The sequence below is a fragment of the Apodemus sylvaticus genome, chromosome 1, assembly GCF_947179515.1.
Source record: "Apodemus sylvaticus chromosome 1, mApoSyl1.1, whole genome shotgun sequence".
NCBI lineage: Eukaryota > Metazoa > Chordata > Mammalia > Rodentia > Muridae > Apodemus > Apodemus sylvaticus.
The window spans coordinates 194,407,911-194,427,848 of NC_067472.1; the positions used below are offsets into that span (position 1 = coordinate 194,407,911).

Genomic DNA, 19,938 nt, shown 5'->3' on the forward strand with positions numbered 1-19,938 from the left:
TTGTTCCACTTTCTGAATCCTTAATGTAAACAAAAATGGCAAGGACACTTTATCCTGATTTATTTCTTTCTGAATTAGTTAATCTCCTATTCTATTATAGTATGTGATACTATTGTAATAAAGGTAAAAAACGTTAAAAAATATTAGGGGAAAACTTTACCTAATGTGTTGGGTGAAGAACTATAGGTCAGTGGGACATATGCAGTAGTGACTGGAATGTAAATGGATAATATATGTAATAAAATAATTTTCAGGAACTATTTCTCCTTTTATTTCATGAGAACATAATTTAACAATGAAGAATGAATATTTACAGTTGCTTTGAAACAACCCCTCTATATAAACCACAGTGGTACACAACGTCTACAGAAAGGCCTGGTTAATTCCCACAAATACTGAGATGAAGGGTGTACATAACACACTTCTTCATGACTATAAATGTCTGGAATGGTCAAGGAGCTGAGAGAAGTAAGTTGGATTTGGGGTGTAATCCAGAGTAAGCCAGTCCTCGGATTTGTCAAAGTCGTCAAGGATTCTTTGCCATAGTTCCTCTGCAGATGGACCTGAACCTCGAGCCTCCTCTGGGCAATGGGTGGCAGCTTCTAGGACATCTGTAGATTCAGTCACTGGAGTAAGCCAGTCCTCGGGTATGTCAAAGTCGTCAATGATTCTTTGCCAGAGTTCCTCTGCAGATGGACCTGAACCTTGAGCCTCCTCTGGGCAATGGGTGGCAGCTTCTAGGACATCTGTAGATTCAGTCACTGGAGTAAGCCAGTCCTCGGATTTCTCCAAGTCGTCAAGGATTCTTTGCCAGAGTTCCTCTGCAGATGGACCTGAACCTTGAGCCTCCTCTGGGCAATGGGTGGCAGCTTCTAGGACATCTGTAGATTCAGTCACTGCTAGATCAGTCTGGGCTTCAACTGCTGCTGATTGACCAGAATCCCAATCTATAATGGGAGCATGGCCAACAAGCAGATCTTCCTGCTCACTACACCTGTCTGCATCACTGGCCTGATAATGATGCAGAGAAGATTCCTGGATGCAGTTGAGTTTGGGAATGGAAACCTCACTAAATGTGCCTGAACACATGGGCTCTCCATTCTCAGCAGCAACAAGAGGTATGGAACCAGGAAAGTGGGTTGATTCAAAAACTGGTTTTGAACTTCCATTGGTCTCTGGCAAAGCTTCTGTAATATTCTGGAGAGCCATCCGCTTGTACTTAGCTCGGCTGTTCTTAAACCAGATCTGGAAAAGAAAGAAGATATCAGAAGAATGCCTGTTGTCCCCTAACAGGACCACAAGGTGAAGATTTTGGATAAAAGGTGTTTGTATAGCAATGATTCACATGTCAGAAACAAAGAAGCAGGAAACTCAAGATGGCTAAGACATTATAATAAAGTAGATTGTGTATGACCAGACAACATAAGACTGGGGAGATTGAGCCAGTGTGTCCTGTATTTTAGCAGGAGCTCTGGTGATTAGATTTCTGAGACCCTGCATGGAAACAATGCTATTCTATATTGCTACCAGGTTGATAAAAATTTGAGTCCCAGCATTTGATTCATAAATATCCACCACCTAAAACTGTCATCACTGCCCTAAGCATTTAAGAACAAAATTAAAGTTTCTGATGGGAAAGTGTAGATTTTTGCTGTTGGATTGAGGGAAAAGAGAGGGGCAGACCTTGATGTCCCTCGCTGTCACACCAACTAACTCTGCCAGCTTCACACATTGATCCTGGTTTGGGTACTGACACTTATCAAAATGTTCTTGCAGCAGGTGCTTTTGTTTTTTGGAGTACACAATGCGTTCCTTCCGCACCTTTCTTGAAGTCACAGGGCCAGATTGATGGTCACCATATTTCTCTGACAGTACCACAGATCCTATGACAAAATGGAAACAAGATTTCAATTATGTATTTGATAACTTAGACGCCCTGAGGGTTTTTTCAAAGTAGGTAAACCTGGGCCCAGTACAGGATCTAGTTGCATTTGGATACCTGATTTTCTTGATGGTCCTTGGAACTCTTGCTGATGTAGGTCCCTTTCAGGGACTGAAAGACTTGATTGCATTGGATTTGTTGGGGTCAATATGGGACTGTAATAAACTTGAAAGGGTAAGTTCCTTGCAGTCTCTTGAAGCCTTTGGGGTCTGGTTTCTATGGGTGCACTTGAAGGCATTTGGAATTTTGGATACAAGGAGGGACCTTCAGCCCTATGTGTGTTCCGAACCTATTGGAATATGTTCTGGAGAATCTAGTAAAAGAAAACACGTCAAAAAACGTACAGAGAGCACTGATTTACCCATCCTGCCTACCCAGAATTTGGTTTGGACTGTTACAGAGCAGGAATCAGACAGGCGCTTCATTCTTTTTGAACAACTGCCTCTGTTTCCAAATCTTACAAGTATTCTCAGTATTGAAATAAATATGCACTTGGCTCCAGTATTAACAAGAGGTTGCCAGTCCAGGTAAGCTGGCAATTGAATGTTCATTTCCAATGTTTAAATTTTCCATATCCTACACTTCTGGCTGTGAAATTTTGTTGGGACAGACTACTAGCTAGTCTGCCTCTGCCCATGAAAATAAAAGCCTGAAGGCTTCACAGGATTTCTGTGGCATGCAGGGCAACTGACACAAAAGTCAAATCACAAACCCAGGAATTCTGCAAACAGAGTAAATGGACAACTGACACCAAAGTCTGAAGACCTCCCAGGGGCACTGCAGCATGCAGAGAAACTGAATCGACAGTCTGAAAGCCTGTCGGGAATTCTTTTGCATGCAGGGAAACAAAACCTACAGTACTTATGCTTCCCTGGTTAACAGCTAAACATAGGGCAACAGCTTGACAAATCCTCTCAAGAGTAAAGAGTATGAAGGCATCCCAGTAGATGTGTCACAGCCAGGGCAACATATCTCCAGCTTCTCTGCCTCTCTAAAGAACCCACAATTCAAAGGTCTTCAAGAAGGCCTCCCTAAAGACACACGGCCACCAGGGCAACAAGTCACCAGTGTACATGCCCCTCTGAAGGTTCCCCAGTCAGAAGATCCCACAGGAGGTTTGCCACATCCAAGGCAACTGGCCTACCATGAGACTTGAGTCAACCTAGGGACAAAAAAGAAAACTCCCAAACAGAAACACCCCAACCAGAAAAAAACTCCCTATAACCATATGACAAGAGGCAAGAGCAAGACCATGAGAAACAGAAGCCAGTAAATTTTGGCATTATCAGAAACTACTTCTCCCACCACAGCAAGCCCTGGATAGACAAATGCACTTGAAAGTCAGGAAGATGACCTAAAATCTTATCTTAATGATAATAGAATCCTTTTAAAGAGATATAAATAACTCACATAAAGAAATATAAGAAAAAGCAAGTGAACAGGTAGAAGCACTTAGAGAGGAAACACATAAATCCCATAAGCAATACAGGAAGATACAATCAAAAAAGTGAAAGTTTTTATTAATGCAGTCCAAGACCTAGAATTAGAAGTAGATATAACAAAGACAAATATAGGCAACCCTGGAAATTGAAAACCAAGGAATGAGATCTGGGATAATTAATCATTACCAGGAGAATACAAGAGATAGAAGAAAGAAAGCAGCAGTCTCAACTAACCTGGACCCCCCAAGATCTCTCAGAAACTAGACAACCACCAATTAAGCGTACACCAGCTGATATGAGGTCCCCAACACATACTCAGCAGAAAACTGTGGGACTGTACTCCCTCAGAAAAGATGTACCTATCCCTAAAAAGACTGGAGGCCCGAAGTGGGCAGGGAGTTCTTATAGGTAGGGGGTGGGGTGAAGACATTCTCCCTGAGAAGGAAACTAGACTTACAGGATGTGGAACTTTCCGTGGGAGGACCAGAAGGGGGATAAAATCTGGATTGTAAAAAAGATTAAATATTTTTTAAACAAAGGAATATTATCATAATTGGAAAAACATGATCCCAGTTTCTCCTCCTTGCAGTATGACACCCTGTGACAAAATAAAGAACCAAGGGCAATGGAACATGTCCCATTTCCATGGACCCTTTCCACTCCCGTATTCTAAACAAGAGCATTGATGATCTAATTACTCTGGATGTCAGAAGGCACATACACCTAAGCCAGATCCCCTGATATTGAAGTGCTATACCAAGGACTTAGCCTTAATTGAATCTCCCTATCAAGAACCCTCCCACAGGCTCCTCCTTTCATCCTCTAGAATCCAGCAGCTATACACACCCTGTTGTAACATCCAGTCTGTAGCCACAACTTAATATCTAACGGAAATATGGCCAGATCACAGACTTTTTTTGTACTCTTTTCTTTTGTGACTGAGTTTCGCTAAATGAACTATGCTGTATGTGAGTCAAACAGAACACAAGGCTGTAACAGAATTCAGAAGGATCAGCCTAACTGTTACTTCCCAAGCAGGGCTAAGACTAAAGGTGTGTAACAAAGAACTGAGCCATCCTGTAGTATTTCCTCCTAACATGGGCTCCATCGAGAAAATAAAAATTTTCCTTACTCTCTAGGAGCAATCTCAAAAAATGCGTCTCTTCTCATCCTGCTGCCAAGAGGACATGCACGTTTCCGGCCACCACTAACACCTATTTATTTCTCCAAACTTTCTCTTCTGAGACTGAGGCAGGTTCCATGTGCATGCCCCTGACTTCCTGATTCACACTATACATGCAAGCCAGGGCTCACAATTACAAAAACCCACTTGCCATTAGTTTCCGAGTCCTGGGATTAAAGGTGTGGTCCATGCATCCAAAATGGTTACAGATTTTAGATGAAGGAGGGCCTGCTCAGCCAAACACCATCCAAGATGTCACACTTTTGAGTCAGAATGCCACTACTATGCCTTATCTAGGCAATCTGGAGCCTCAATTGGTCCCAAGGTCACTTGAGATCCCATTGTCAGTTCTTTCCTTTGTCCTATAGACAGGCCTCACTATCTATTGATCCAGGCTTTCTCAACAGCCCAGGATTCAATCTTGTGCTTAGAATGAAGAATAGAGCCCCTTGAGGTCTCTTGAAAGCTCATCCATAGAGTGCCCCGATCAGGGCAAATCACTGCTCTGCACTGTTCACATTTATGGGATAGACTTGAACCATCTACTAAATTTTAATAACATCTTCTGCATGTATACAGGGCATATTTTATACTTCACCAATCAAACACCCATACAGGCTAAAAAAATCACCAAAAATCCTCCTCCACTGTCTCCCAAATTTTCCCCAACTTGATATCCCCTTTACATAGCAACCTTAGACATTTCATGCAACTCACCAATTCACCAGGAATGAAGAGGTTTCCTGTAACCTGCGCAGTCCTCTGTCTTTGAATTCTCCTTAGAAGACCTGCCCTTATATATCTCTCCTAACCTGGAATTCAAAGCCCCTCCCACCCTTTGGCTCCTCCTACTTGCAATATTCAAATCCATTATTCTCTCCCACCCTTTGATGCTACTCCAGGTGTAGCCTCATTTTATAGAACCCATGAATTTAAATTTTTTGGTTTTTAATCCTTTATTTCTTTACATTTTATATTTTACTTTTATTACTTCCCAGTTTAGCTGTTACTTTCCTCCCAGACCTCCCTCCCACAATTTTTCATCACATTCCTAATCCCATGTCTCCAAGAGAATGCCTTCCACACCAGGCCTTTGGTCTGGTTTAAATAATTTAATGTGTGTAGCCATCTTACTTTTGTTTCTGTCTGGTTTTTAAGGTATAAATATGTTCTGCATGTCTTGGTTATATAGTTTTGACTGGGAGAGCATTGAATCTGTAGTTTGCTTTTGGCAAGGTGGCCATTTTTACTACCTTAATTCTGCCAATCCATGATCATGAAAGAGATCTTTCCATATTCTGAGATCTGCTTTGATTTCTTTCTTCAGAGACTTGAAATTCTTGTCATACAAATTTTTCACTTGCATACTTAGAGTGACACCAAGATATGTAATGTTATTTGTGACTATGGTAAAGGGTGTCATTACCCTATTTTCTTTCTCAGCTTATTTATCCTTTGAGTAGAGGAAGGCTACTGATTTGATTGAGTTAATTTTACATCCAGCCACATGGCAGAAATTGTTTCTCAGTTGTAGGAGTTCTCTAGTGTTGTTTTATTGGGTTGCATAAGTATACTATCATATCATCTGCAAATAGTGATGTTTTGACTACCTCCTTTCCAGTTTGTAACATTTTGACAAGTGTTACAAACTGTACCTCCTTTTGTTCTCTAAATGCTCTAGATAGATCTTCAAGTACTATATTGAATAAATAGGGAAAGAGTGGGCAACATTTTCTGGACCATAATTTTAGTAGGATTACTTCAAATTTCCTCTATTTAGTTTGATGTTGGCTTCTGGTTTGCTGTATATTGCTTTTACTATGTTTTGGTATAGGCCTTGAATTCCTGATCATTCCGAGACTTTTAACATGAAGGGATAGTGAATTTTGTCAAATGCTTTCTCAGCATCTAACTAAATGATCTTGTGGGGTATTTTTTTTTTCGAGTTTCTTTATGTAGTGGATTACATTGAAAGATTTCTATATATTGAACCACACTTGCATTGCTGTGATGAAGCCTATTTGATCCTGGTGAATTACTGTTTTGATGTGTTCTTGGATTCGGTCAGCAAGAATTTTATTGAGTAGTTTTGGATCACTGTTCTCAAGGGAAATTGGTCTGGAATTCTCTTTCCTTGTTTAATCTTTGTTTGGTTTATGTATAAGCAATACTGTGGCTTCATATAATGAATTGTGAAGGATACCTCGGGTTTCTGATTTGTGGAATAGTTTGAAAAGTATCTGTAGTAGGTCTTCTTTGAAGAACTGATAGAATTCCCAACAAACACATCTGGTCCTGTGTTTTTGTTGTTGTTGTTGTTGTTGTTGTTGTTTTTGTTGTTTTTGGTGGTGGTGGTGGTGGTGGTGGTGGTGGTTGTGGTTGTGGTGGTGATGGTGGTGTTTTGGGAAGACTGTTAATAACTGAATCTATTTCCTCACGTGTTATGGGACTATTTTGATGGTTTATCTGATCAGGTTTTAACATTGGCAGCTGGCATGTGTCTACAAAACTGTCCATTTCATCCAGATTTCCCAATTTTGTTGAGTATAAGCTTTTGTAGTAGGATCTGATGATATTTGGAATTTCTGCAGTTTCTGTTGTTATATCTCCCTTTTCATTCCAATTTTATTAATTTGCGTGTTTCCTCTATTCCTTCTTGTTAGTCTGCTAAGTGTTTATCTATCTTGTTGATTTTCTCAAAGAACCAACTCTTGGTTTTGTTGATTCTTTGTATAATTCTTTTTGTTTCTACTTTGTTGATTTTGGCCTTGAATTTGTTTATTCCCTGCCATGTTTTCCTCTTGGATGTATTTGTTTCATTTGGTTGTAGAGCTTTCAGATGTTCTGTCAAGCTGCTAATGTAAGCTCTCTCCATTTCCTTGTTGGAGGCACTTAACTATATGAGTTTTTCTCTTAGCACATATGACTATTGACAGCTTTTCAGGATTTCTAGTTGCAACTGCTTTAAGAGGAGAACATTCTGGAAAGTTTATTGTTCATTGTTTACAGGCTTTTACTGCTAAGGGACTGCCTAAAGTTGGCAAGACAGATAATGGGCCTGCATACACTGGAAACAGCTTTGAACAATTTTGCAAGGAATTTGGAATTGAACATAAAACTGAAATTCCTCATGATCCAATGGGACAAGGAATTGTTGAATGTATCTGAAAAATTAGCTTTAGAAAACAAAACAGGGTGAGTTTTAACTTCCAAGGTCACCAAAAGCACATCTCGCTTTTGCATTATTTGTTTTATTGTTTTGTAAACTGATGCTAAAGGTCAGTCTGCAGCAGATCATCGCTGGCATCCAGACACTTCCAGCTCATATGCCATGGTTAAATGTTGAGATCCTTTAAATAATACTTTGGAATGGCCCCAACCCTGTTTTAATACGGGAATGAGATCCTGTTTGTGTTTTGTCACATAAAGGAATTGGAGATCAATGACTACTGAAAAGATTGTTTCGCCAAGTGGACACAGATCCTGAGCCTTCTAATGATTATGATACTAATGATGAAGGCATCTCAGGATCATTATGAGCCATCTAAATTAACCTGAAGTGTAGTCTTTGTCCTTGCTGGATAGCAGGTGTTTTCTATCAATTCTCAAAGCCACCCTCCTTACACCAGGAGGCTTGATCTTGTTTGGATCTTTGTCAGCTCCCAGTTTAGGCACTTAACTAAGAAATTACCCCTTGGAGGTTCACTTGAGTATGATGGAAAAGAATCCTGCTCCACAAATCCTTGGTCATGTGAAGGTTTTATCTGAAAGTTGGGATGTAGACATCAAGTGCTTAGAGACCATTTAAGCATTTGTTCTTTTCACATGTGTCCTTGAGATCCAGGACTAGATCCCATGGTCATAGTTGGGTGGTGCAGAAGATTATTTTCTGTGCTGTTTGGAAATGTGAGACCACAAGGAATGTTTACTGGAAGCCCCAAAGAGATTTAATTACAGTTGCTAGGATTTCAACAGGTTCTGGCCTATCTAGTTCTAGTTATAACGGCAATGGACATTGTTTCTTCAGGGTTTTAGTTGTGCCAAAGCTGCGCTGTCTGGAACCTGAAAAGGAGTAGCATCCTTGGTTAGTTTTCTCTGTAACCCAATTCCAGTGTCTGGAAAAAATGTTAGAGAAGGCTGGATTAAGGGAAGGACTTGGACACTTTGGCTTTATAAGGAAGATTATGATTATGGACTACTTGTTTGTTTGTTTGTTTGTTTGTTTGTTTGTGACAGGGTTTCTCTGTGTAGCCCTGGCAGTCCTGGAACCTACCCTGCAAACCTGGGTGGCCTCAGAAAACTCAGCAATCTGCCTGCCTCTGCCTCCCAATGACAGGGATTAAATGAGTGTACCACCCAGGAGGGGCCCTCTCCCCTTGATCACTAATTGAGAAAATACCCCACAGCTGAATCTCATGGAGGCATTTCCCCAACTGAAGCTCCTTTCTCTGTGAAAGAATGTGTCAAGTTCACACACTAACCCATCCAGTACAACATGTAAAAATGAAGTAAGGCTGGGCATCATAACAGAGCCTTTCAATCCCATTACCTGCAAAGCAAATGGATGAGGATCTCCATTTGTGGAAGGCAGTCTTGTTTACATAAGCACTTCCAGGAGAGTTAGAACTACGTACAAAGGCCCTATGTTAAGAAATCAAAAATAATGCCAGGAGGTGGTGGCACATGCCTTCAATCCCAGCACTTGGGAGCCAGAGGCAGAGAGATTTCTTAATTCAAGGCCAGCCTGGTCTACAGATTGATTGCCAGGACAGCCAGTGTTACACAGAGAAACCCTGTCTCCAAAAACAAAACAAAAAAATCCAAAATAAAATAAGATGAATAAATCTTTGTAATGGAAAAACAAAACAACTGTCATTGTACTAGCTGTTCTGCCAAGAGTAATTATAAAAATTCCTTTCAGAAAATAATTAACACTATTTTACCTACAATCTGATTTAATACTACCTAATGAATATTTACTTCGGGTGACATCATCACTCTTCATATCACTGGATATTCTGGAATAGTCTCAAACTCACTCAGAGTTTGACTCTGCCTCCAAATACTGACCATAAAGGCATGTAACACCACTCCTGGATTAATTTTTCTAAACAGGCTTTGGGAACAAAGAACAGGATGCCCTGGAGAATAGAATCCTTCCATCACAATTCATGGCATTAAAAGTGAGCCCTTCCAGCCTGACGGGGGTGGTGCACTCCTTTATTCCCAAAACTTGGAAGGCAGAGGCAGGCAGATTTCTCCGTTCCAGGCCAGTCTGGTCTAAAGACTGAGTTCCATGGCAGCCAGAGCTACACAGAGAAAAACTGTCTCAAAAAACAACAACAACAAAAGTGAGCCCTACCACACCCACCTTAATTCATTTTCTACAAGTTCATTTGCATTTTGTTCAGTTTTCTGTGAGTGTTCATGTCTCATGTGTGCGGTCCCTGTGCCTCAAAAAGGGATTCAGAGCCCCTGCGTCTGGAGTTATAGCATATGGGATTCCAGACCAATTAGGAACCAAATTTCAAGAATCAAGATCAACAAGCAATCTTTTCTTTTGTTGTAAATGTAGGTGTATACATGAACACGTGTCAGTAATGTGCAAGCATGCCTGGAACCCTACAGACAGAAGGAGGGCTAAGACTCCAAAGGAATACAATTCCCAATGGATGGTTCTGAGCCACATAGTGGAGGTTGGGAACTAAACCAGGCTTTCCTGATGAAGCAACTATTGCTCTGACTCACTGAGCCATCACTCCATCTCCACAATAAGTAACCCTCAGTTAAATCCAGCTCTAGTTCCATAATGCTAAGAGTTTTGATATTTTGCAATGGTATGTAGTAGAAGAGATCACATTCAATTAAATTCAAGTTAGATATGGTGGTGCACTCCTTAAGCCCAACACTTGGAACACCAAAGCAGGTAGATCTCTGTGAGTTCCAGACCAGCCTTGACTACAGAGTAAGTCACAGGACTACCATGGCTGTTACAGAATAAAAAACTGTCTCAAATAAAAGAGACAGATCAAACTGTACTCAAGAAAGCACTTTTATAAATGCAAATCAAAACAACCCTGAGATTTCACCTTACACCAGTAAGAATGGCTAAGATTAAAAATTCAGGAGAAGCAGATGTAGGCGAGGATGTGGAGAAAGAGGAACACTCCTCCACTGCTTGTGGAATTGCAAATTGGTACAACCACTCTAGAAATCAGTCTGGCAGTTCCTCAGAAAACTGGGCACCTCACTTCCAGAAGATCCTGCTATACCACTCCTGGGCATATACCCAGAAGATTTCCCCAGCATGTAATAAGGATACATGTTCCACTATGTTCATAGCAGCCCTATTTATAATTGCCAGAAGCTGGAAAGAACCCAGGTATCCCTCAACAGAAGAGTGGATGCAAAAAAATGTGGTATATATACACAGTGGAGTACTATTCAGCCATTAGAAACAATGAATTCATGAAATTCTTAGTCAAATGGATGGAGCTGGAGAACATCATACTAAGTGAGGTAACCCAGACTCAAAAAATGAATCATGGTATGCACTCACTAATAAGTGGATATTAACCTAGAAAACTGGAATACCAAAAACATAATCCACACATCAAATGAGGTACAAGAAGAACAGAGGAGTGGCCCCCAGTTCTGGAAAGACTCAGTCAAGCATTATAGCACAAACCAGAACAGGGAATTGGGAAGGGGTGGGGGGGGGAGAACAGGGGGAGGGAAGGGGGCTGATGGGACTTTCGGGGTTTGGGGGTCTAGAAAAGGGGAAATCATTTGAAATGTAAATGAAAATATATCGAATAAAGAAAAGAAAGTACTTTTATTTAAAGAAAAATTAACTGCACATTAGTTAGGAAAAGAAACTGAGAGTAACAGACTCATTTGGCACACACCTATAAAATCAGCAGAGTGGATGTTGGAGAAGAATGGCAAAACCTGGGGACCAGCCCTCTTGGGAGCTCTCACAGACTCAGTAGCCAACAAAAGACCACACACACACACACACACACACACACACACACACACACATGGGTTGAACTTAGGCCCCCATAATATATTTAGCAGATGTGCACCTCAGTCTTCATGTGGGTCCCCCAATAACTAGATTGGAAGCTAATGGCTGTCTCTGGAGCCATTCTTCTACCTAGGCTGCCTTGAGTGGCCTCAAAAGGAGAGGATGCACCTGGTCCTGCAGAGACTTGATGCATTAGGTTCAAGGTAGACCCATGGGGAAACCCTATGAGAGAAAGGGAATAGAGTAGTGACTGTCAGGTAATGTTGAGAGGTAGGTAGTGTTGAGAACATAAAATGGATGTATTTATTAATGGGAAACACTGCCTAGACAAAGATGAAGGAGAAACTGAAGCAATTTCCAATTAATTGCCAGCACAAATTGTAAACCATCCTATGGGCAAGAACCAACCCCTGACACTATCAATGATACTCTGTTATGTTTGTCAATGGGAACCTTGCATAACTATGCTATGCTCATTGTTATACTCCTGGAGAACTGGCTAGCCCAATTTTAATCTGATGCCTGCCATTCAGCAACCAATGAGACCTAAAGCAGAGGCACATAGGCAGAAATATAGGCAGAGCCACGGAAGCGCCACAGAACGGGTAAAAGACTGCAGTAGTTAGAGCAGTTGAAAATACCAAGAAAACACAGCCCACCGGATCAAATAAGCTATGCTTACAGAGATTTACAGAGATGGAAGCAACAATCAGGCAGTTTGTATAGGTCTGACCAAGGTCCCTACATATGTGGTCCTGTAGCTTGGAGTGCCTGTCTTTGTCACTGAGGTAGATTTCTATGTAGCAAAATGCTGGATCCTGTTTTCAAATCCAGTCTGTTAGTCTATGTTTTTATTGGTAAATTATGTTCATTGAGATTAAGAGATATTAAGGAAAAGTGATTGTTGCTCCCGGTTATTTTTGATGTAATTTTTATGTTTGAGTGCTTCTCCTCTTTTGGATGTGTTGAAAGATTATTACTTCCTTTTTCTAAGGTGTAGTTTCCCTCCTTGTGCTGGCATTTTATATTATCCTTTGTAGGGCTGGATTTGTTGAAAGATATTGGGCAAATTTTGTTTTATCATGGAATATCTTAGTTTTTCCATATATGGTGATAAGAGTTTTGGTGGGTATAGTAGTCTGGGCTAGCATTTGTTTTCTCTTATGAACTGTATGAGATCTGCACAAGATCTCCTTGTTTTCATGGTCTCTGGTGAGAAGTCTGGCGTAATTCTGATAAGTTTTCCTTTCCATTACACGTTTGAATGGTCTTTCTTTGTCAAGTGCATATCTGTTCTTGTCCAGTCTGTTTGGATTTCTGTAGGCTTCTTGAATGGTCACAGGCATCTCTCTCTTTACGTCAGGGAAGTTTTCTTCTACAATTTTGTTGAAGTTATTTACTGGTCAATTAAGTTGTAAATCTTTATGCTCCTCTATACCTATAGTCCTTAGGTTTGCTCTTCTCATTGTGGTCTGGATTTCCTGAATGTTTTGGGTTACACGGTTTCTGCATTTTGCATTTTCCTTGATGGTTGAGTCAATGCTTTCTATGGTATCTTCAGCATCTGAGATTCCTTCATCTAACTCTTCTATTCTGTTGCTGATGCTTGTATCTATGACTCTTGAATTCTTACCAAAGTTTTCTATCTCCAGAGTTGTATCCCTTTGTGATTTCTTTGTTGTTTCTAGTTCCACTATTAGATCCTGTATGGTTTTGTTCAATTCCTTCACCTGTTTTTTTTTTGTTTCTTTGGTGTGTGTGTGTGTGTGTGTGTGTGTGTGTGTGTGTGTGTGTGTGTGTGTTTTCCTGTAATTCCTTAAGAAAGTTTTGTGTTTTCTCTTTAAGGGCTTCTACCTGTTGACAAATGTTCTCCTGTTTGTATTTAAGGGAACTATTTATGTCCTCTCTGACGTCCTATATCAGCATCATGAGATGTAATTTTAAATCCAGATCTTGTTTTTCTGGTGTGTTGGGGTATGTATCCAGGACTTGCTGTTGTGGGAGAACTGGGTTCGCATGGATCCATGTTGACTTGGTTTGTTGCCAGTGTTCTTGCATTTGATTTTTGCCATCTGGTTATCTCTGGTGCTAGCTGGCCTTGATGTCTCTGACTGTGGTTTAACTGTCCTGCTAGCCTATGTATCTGAACTCCAGGGAGACCCATTCTCTCTAGGAGGAGTTTATGTATACAGAGCTGGGATAATGTGTGAGCTCAGGTGTACATAAAGAAATCAAAAGTATCCTGTCACCAGCTGATTCTTGATTCCTGTGTCCTGATGGTTCTTAGCAGGTCCCACTTTGTCCAGAAATTTGAGAATGGTGGTGGCCTCACCTTTGGACACAGATTGGTAGGCACTCCTGAAAGACTAGCTTCCTTGTGGTGGTATTTCTATATGTAATTCGGTGGCCCAGCATCTTCTCTGGATGCAGACAAAAATCAGAAGTCTTCAGTCCCAGGTTGATCCTGGGTACCTGTGTTCTCAGGATTTTGGGCTGGTTCCTCTGAGCAGCAGGGGTGGTCCTCCCTGTGCTCTCAAACCTCTCTGCACTCCTGTGTGGTTAGCTATCTCCCTGATTAACCAGGATATGGCACTCTGTGGGAGAGGATCGTCCCCAGCTGGAGATAGAAACCAAACGCTTCCTGCCTGGGAGTACTTGACATGATCCTCTGAGCAACAGGGATTCTCCTAGCTGTGCTCTCTGGCTTCTCCACACTTCTGTGTGTCTGCTATCTCTGTGCATCACCTGGATATTTGCTTTATCGTTAGAAGTGTTAAAATCTCATCCATCGTGAAGGATAATTCTGCTACCAGTAATAGCCTTCTAACTGACAACCACATCTGTGAGATCAAGGAACAGAATGTCAGTGGCTTGAAGGATGCTTAGACTTCAGATAGGCTGTCAAAAGCTGGGACTGTGGTTACCCTCACGATCATGCCTGCTTTTATCTGGGAACATTATTAAACGGATAGCTCCCAGCATTATGAAAAGCATGATGGTTCACTCCAGTCCTGAACTTTAAATGCCTTGTACAGTGAATCACATCACAGCTGAATGTTTCCAGCTTTCCTCTTTGCCTACTTCTCTATTTCTCACATGATGCTTTCCTGGAACCTGAGGGAATATGGTGCTTGGAAGCCTTTCTATTTTCTATCATAGCTGGGAACCTCACTCTATTTCATATCAGCTTCTGATTTGAAGATAGATGTGTAGCCTTAGCCAGGTTCTAGAGATGTAAAACACTCAAAGTTTTACTTACATTCCTAGATTTGGTTCTTTACTGGGAACCTGATGTGTTTATATAAGCCATGGTTATTAGGATAAATGGTGTAGGCTTAGCTTTCCCTGAGAACTGGTCAGCTTTCTCCTAGAACAAAGCACGGTGTTAGTCATGTGTTTCAGTTCTGTGGCATACTTTGAATTTAGTATATCAGCATAGTACATTGCCTTTGATAGTTATTTTTTTTTAAGTTTTCTCTGTGTGGGTATGTAAAATCCAATTAATCAACACTGTTTTCATTCCAGAGAAGCATTATACAGTTGTGTGTACATTGCAAGACACTGTAATGATTGTCATTAAATCTTAATGACCTTCACATCATATGCCTCAATTGTCACCTTAAATATAATAAGCATTTAGTATAAAAGCCAAAATAGAATTATTGCTGCCTTCTGAAACCTGAAGTGTTACCTCTCTATTAAACTGCTATATGCTATATCTGATCAGCTTACTGGTAAAGCTGAGGTGCCTAGTCATATCAAGATTTTCTAGTCACTGTACAAAGAAAATGCCTAAGAGCTTCCCTATTGCTTTCTGAGAAAACAAAGTGCTGTATATTTCATGTGCAAGTTGTTATACTCAATAACGTTTTGGGTCTCTTATTTACTTAGAGAATAATTTGGTAATATCTAAATTAGGGTTTGAATCCTAATATTATGTAACTTTAGCTAAGTTGGCATGGTTTTAGGTGTTTACCTAGTCGTCTTAATTTGTTCCACTTTCTGAATCCTTAATGTAAACAAAAATGGCAAGGACACTTTATCCTGATTTATTTCTTTCTGAATTAGTTAATCTCCTATTCTATTATAGTATGTGATACTATCGTAATAAAGGTAAAAAACGTTAAAAAATATTAGGGGAAAACTTTACCTAATGTGTTGGGTGAAGAACTATAGGTCAGTGGGACATATGCAGTAGTGACTGGAATGTAAATGGATAATATATGTAATAAAATAATTTTCAGGAACTATTTCTCCTTTTATTTCACGAGAACATAATGTAACAATGAAGAATGAATATTTACAGTTGCTTTGAAACAACCCCTCTATATAAACCACAGTGGTACACAACGTCTACAGAAAGGCCTGGTTAATTCCCACAAATACTGAGATGAAGGGTGTACATAACACACTTCTTCATGACTACAAATGTCTGGAATGGTCAAGGAGCTGAGAGAAGTAAGTTGGATTTGGGGTGTAATCCAGAGTAAGCCAGTCCTCGGATTTGTCAAAGTCGTCAAGGATTCTTTGCCATAGTTCCTCTGCAGATGGACCTGAACCTCGAGCCTCCTCTGGGCAATGGGTGGCAGCTTCTAGGGCATCTGTAGATTCAGTCACTGGAGTAAGCCAGTCCTCGGGTATGTCAAAGTCGTCAATGATTCTTTGCCAGAGTTCCTCTGCAGATGGACCTGAACCTTGAGCCTCCTCTGGGCAATGGGTGGCAGCTTCTAGGACATCTGTAGATTCAGTCACTGGAGTAAGCCAGTCCTCGGATTTCTCCAAGTCGTCAAGGATTCTTTGCCAGAGATCCTCTGCAGATGGACCTGAACCTTGAGCCTCCTCTGGGCAATGGGTGGCAGCTTCTAGGACATCTGTAGATTCAGTCACTGCTAGATCAGTCTGGGCTTCAACTGCTGCTGATTGACCAGAATCCCAATCTATAATGGGAGCATGGCCAACAAGCAGATCTTCCTGCTCACTACACCTGTCTGCATCACTGGCCTGATAATGATGCAGAGAAGATTCCTGGATGCAGTTGAGTTTGGGAATGGAAACCTCACTAAATGTGCCTGAACACATGGGCTCTCCATTCTCAGCAGCAACAAGAGGTATGGAACCAGGAAAGTGGGTTGATTCAAAAACTGGTTTTGAACTTCCATTGGTCTCTGGCAAAGCTTCTGTAATATTCTGGAGAGCCATCCGCTTGTACTTAGCTCGGCTGTTCTTAAACCAGATCTGGAAAAGAAAGAAGATATCAGAAGAATGCCTGTTGTCCCCTAACAGGACCACAAGGTGAAGATTTTGGATAAAAGGTGTTTGTATAGCAATGATTCACATGTCAGAAACAAAGAAGCAGGAAACTCAAGATGGCTAAGACATTATAATAAAGTAGATTGTGTATGACCAGACAACATAAGACTGGGGAGATTGAGCCAGTGTGTCCTGTATTTTAGCAGGAGCTCTGGTGATTAGATTTCTGAGACCCTGCATGGAAACAATGCTATTCTATATTGCTACCAGGTTGATAAAAATTTGAGTCCCAGCATTTGATTCATAAATATCCACCACCTAAAACTGTCATCACTGCCCTAAGCATTTAAGAACAAAATTAAAGTTTCTGATGGGAAAGTGTAGATTTTTGCTGTTGGATTGAGGGAAAAGAGAGGGGCAGACCTTGATGTCCCTCGCTGTCACACCAACTAACTCTGCCAGCTTCACACATTGATCCTGGTTTGGGTACTGACACTTATCAAAATGTTCTTGCAGCAGGTGCTTTTGTTTTTTGGAGTACACAATGCGTTCCTTCCGCACCTTTCTTGAAGTCACAGGGCCAGATTGATGGTCACCATATTTCTCTGACAGTACCACAGATCCTATGAGAACATGGAAACAAGATTTCAATTATGTATTTGATAACTTAGACGCCCTGAGGGTTTTTTCAAAGTAGGTAAACCTGGGCCCAGTACAGGATCTAGTTGCATTTGGATACCTGATTTTCTTGATGGTCCTTGGTACTCTTGCTGATGTAGGTCCCTTTCAGGGACTGAAAGACTTGATTGCATTGGATTTGTTGGGGTCAATATGGGACTGTAATAAACTTGAAAGGGTAAGTTCCTTGCAGTCTCTTGAAGCCTTTGGGGTCTGGTTTCTATGGGTGCACTTGAAGGCATTTGGAATTTTGGATACAAGGAGGGACCTTCAGCCCTATGTGTGTTCCGAACCTATTGGAATATGTTCTGGAGAATCTAGTAAAAGAAAACACGTCAAAAAACGTACAGAGAGCACTGATTTACCCATCCTGCCTACCCAGCATTTGGTTTGGACTGTTACAGAGCAGGAATCAGACAGGAGCTTCATTCTTTCTGAACAACTGCCTCTGTTTCCAAATCTTACAAGTATTCTCAGTATTAAAATAAATATGCACTTGGCTCCAGTATTAACAAGAGGTTGCCAGTCCAGGTAAGCTGGCAATTGAATGTTCATTTCCAATGTTTAAATTTTCCATATCCTACACTTCTGGCTGTGAAATTTTGTTGGGACAGACTACTAGCTAATCTGCCTCTGCCCATGAAAATAAAAGCCTGAAGGCTTCACAGGATTTCTGTGGCATGCAGGGCAACTGACACAAAAGTCAAATCACAAACCCAGGAATTCTGCAAACAGAGTAAATGGACAACTGACACCAAAGTCTGAAGAACTCCCAGGGGCACTGCAGCATGCAGAGAAACTGAATCGACAGTCTGAAAGCCTGTCGGGAATTCTTTTGCATGCAGGGAAACAAAACCTACAGTACTTATGCTTACCTGGTTAACAGCGAAACATAGGGCGACAGCTTGACAAATCCTCTCAAGCGTAAACAGTATGAAGGCATCCCAGTAGATGTGTCACAGCCAGGGCAACATATCTCCAGCTTCTCTGCTTCTCTAAAGAACCCACAATTCAAAGGTCTTCAAGAAGGCCTCCCTGAAGACACACGGCCACCAGGGCAACAAGTCACCAGTGTACATGCCCCTCTGAAGGTTCCACAGTCAGAAGATCCCACAGGAGGTTTGCCACATCCAAGGCAACTGGCCTACCATGAGACTTGAGTCAACCTAGGGACAAAAAAGAAAACTCCCAAACAGAAACACCCCAACCAGAAAAAAAACTCCCTAAAACCATATGACAAGAGGCAAGAGCAAGACCATGAGAAACAGAAGCCAGTAACTGTGGCATTATCAGAAACTACTTCTCCCACCACAGCAAGCCCTGGATAGACAAATGCACTTGAAAGTCAGGAAGATGACCTAAAATCTTATCTTAATAATAATAGAATCCTTTTAAAGAGATATGAATAACTCACAAAAAGAAATATAAGAAAACGCAAGTGAACAGGTAGAAGCACTTAGAGAGGAAACACATAAATCCCATAAGCAATACAGGAAGATACAATCAAAAAAGTGAAAGTTTTTATTAATGCAGTCCAATACCTAGAATTGGAAGTAGATGTAACAAAGACAAATATAGGCAACCCTGGAAATTGAAAACCAAGGAATGAGATCTGGGATAATTAATCTTTACCAGGAGAATACAAGAGATAGAAGAAAGAAAGCAGCAGTCTCAACTAACCTGGACCCCCCAAGATCTCTCAGAAACTAGACAACCACCAATTAAGCGTACACCAGCTGATATGAGGCCCCCAACACATACTCAGCAGAAACTGTGGGACTGTACTCCCTCAGAAATGATGAACCTATCCCTAAAAAGACTGGAGGCCCGAAGTGGGCAGGGAGTTCTTATAGGTAGGGGGTGGGTTGAAGACATTCTCCCTGAGAAGGAAACTAGACTTACAGGATGTGGAACTTTCCGTGGGAGGACCAGAAGGGGGATAAAATCTGGATTGTAAAAAAGATTAAATATTTTTTAAACAAAGGAATATTATCGTAATTGGAAAAACATGATCCCAGTTTCTCCTCCTTGCAGTATGACACCCTGTGACAAAATAAAGAATCAAGGGCAATGGAACATGTCCCATTTCCATGGACCCTTTCCACTCCCGTATTCTAAACAAGAGCATTGTTGATCTAATTACTCTGGATGTCAGAAGGCACATACACCTAAGCCAGATCCCCTGATATTGAAGTGCTATACCAAGGACTTAGCCTTAATTGAATCTCCCTATCAAGAACCCTCCCACAGGCTCCTCCTTTCATCCTCTAGAATCCAGCAGCTATACACACCCTGTTGTAACATCCAGTCTGTAGCCACAACTTAATATCTAATGGAAATATGGCCAGATCACAGAATTTTTTTTTACTCTTTTCTTTTGTGACTAAGTTTCGCTAAATGAACTATGCTGTAT

The 19,938-nt window shown here is 41.0% G+C and overlaps 2 protein-coding genes across 2 annotated transcripts; both read right to left on the minus strand.

Annotated features, from left to right (window-relative positions):
- Nucleotides 1–432: 432 nt before the first annotated feature.
- LOC127683439 (homeobox protein CDX-1-like) lies at nucleotides 433–2,180 on the minus strand. Its single transcript, XM_052180681.1, has 4 exons — nucleotides 2,000–2,180; nucleotides 1,684–1,883; nucleotides 840–1,245; nucleotides 433–569 (listed from the first exon to the last, which is right to left on the minus strand). Exons 1-4 carry the CDS (start codon nucleotides 2,178–2,180, stop codon nucleotides 433–435), a joined length of 924 nt encoding a protein of 307 aa, XP_052036641.1.
- A 14,205-nt stretch (nucleotides 2,181–16,385) lies between these two features.
- On the minus strand, nucleotides 16,386–17,794 carry LOC127685035 (homeobox protein DLX-4-like; the record flags this gene model as incomplete). The annotated part of the gene is made up of 3 exons (XM_052181792.1): nucleotides 16,386–16,832; nucleotides 17,271–17,470; nucleotides 17,587–17,794. Coding segments are annotated over 3 exons (855 nt in total), but the record flags the coding sequence as incomplete, so codon positions are not given.
- Nucleotides 17,795–19,938: the final 2,144 nt, after the last annotated feature.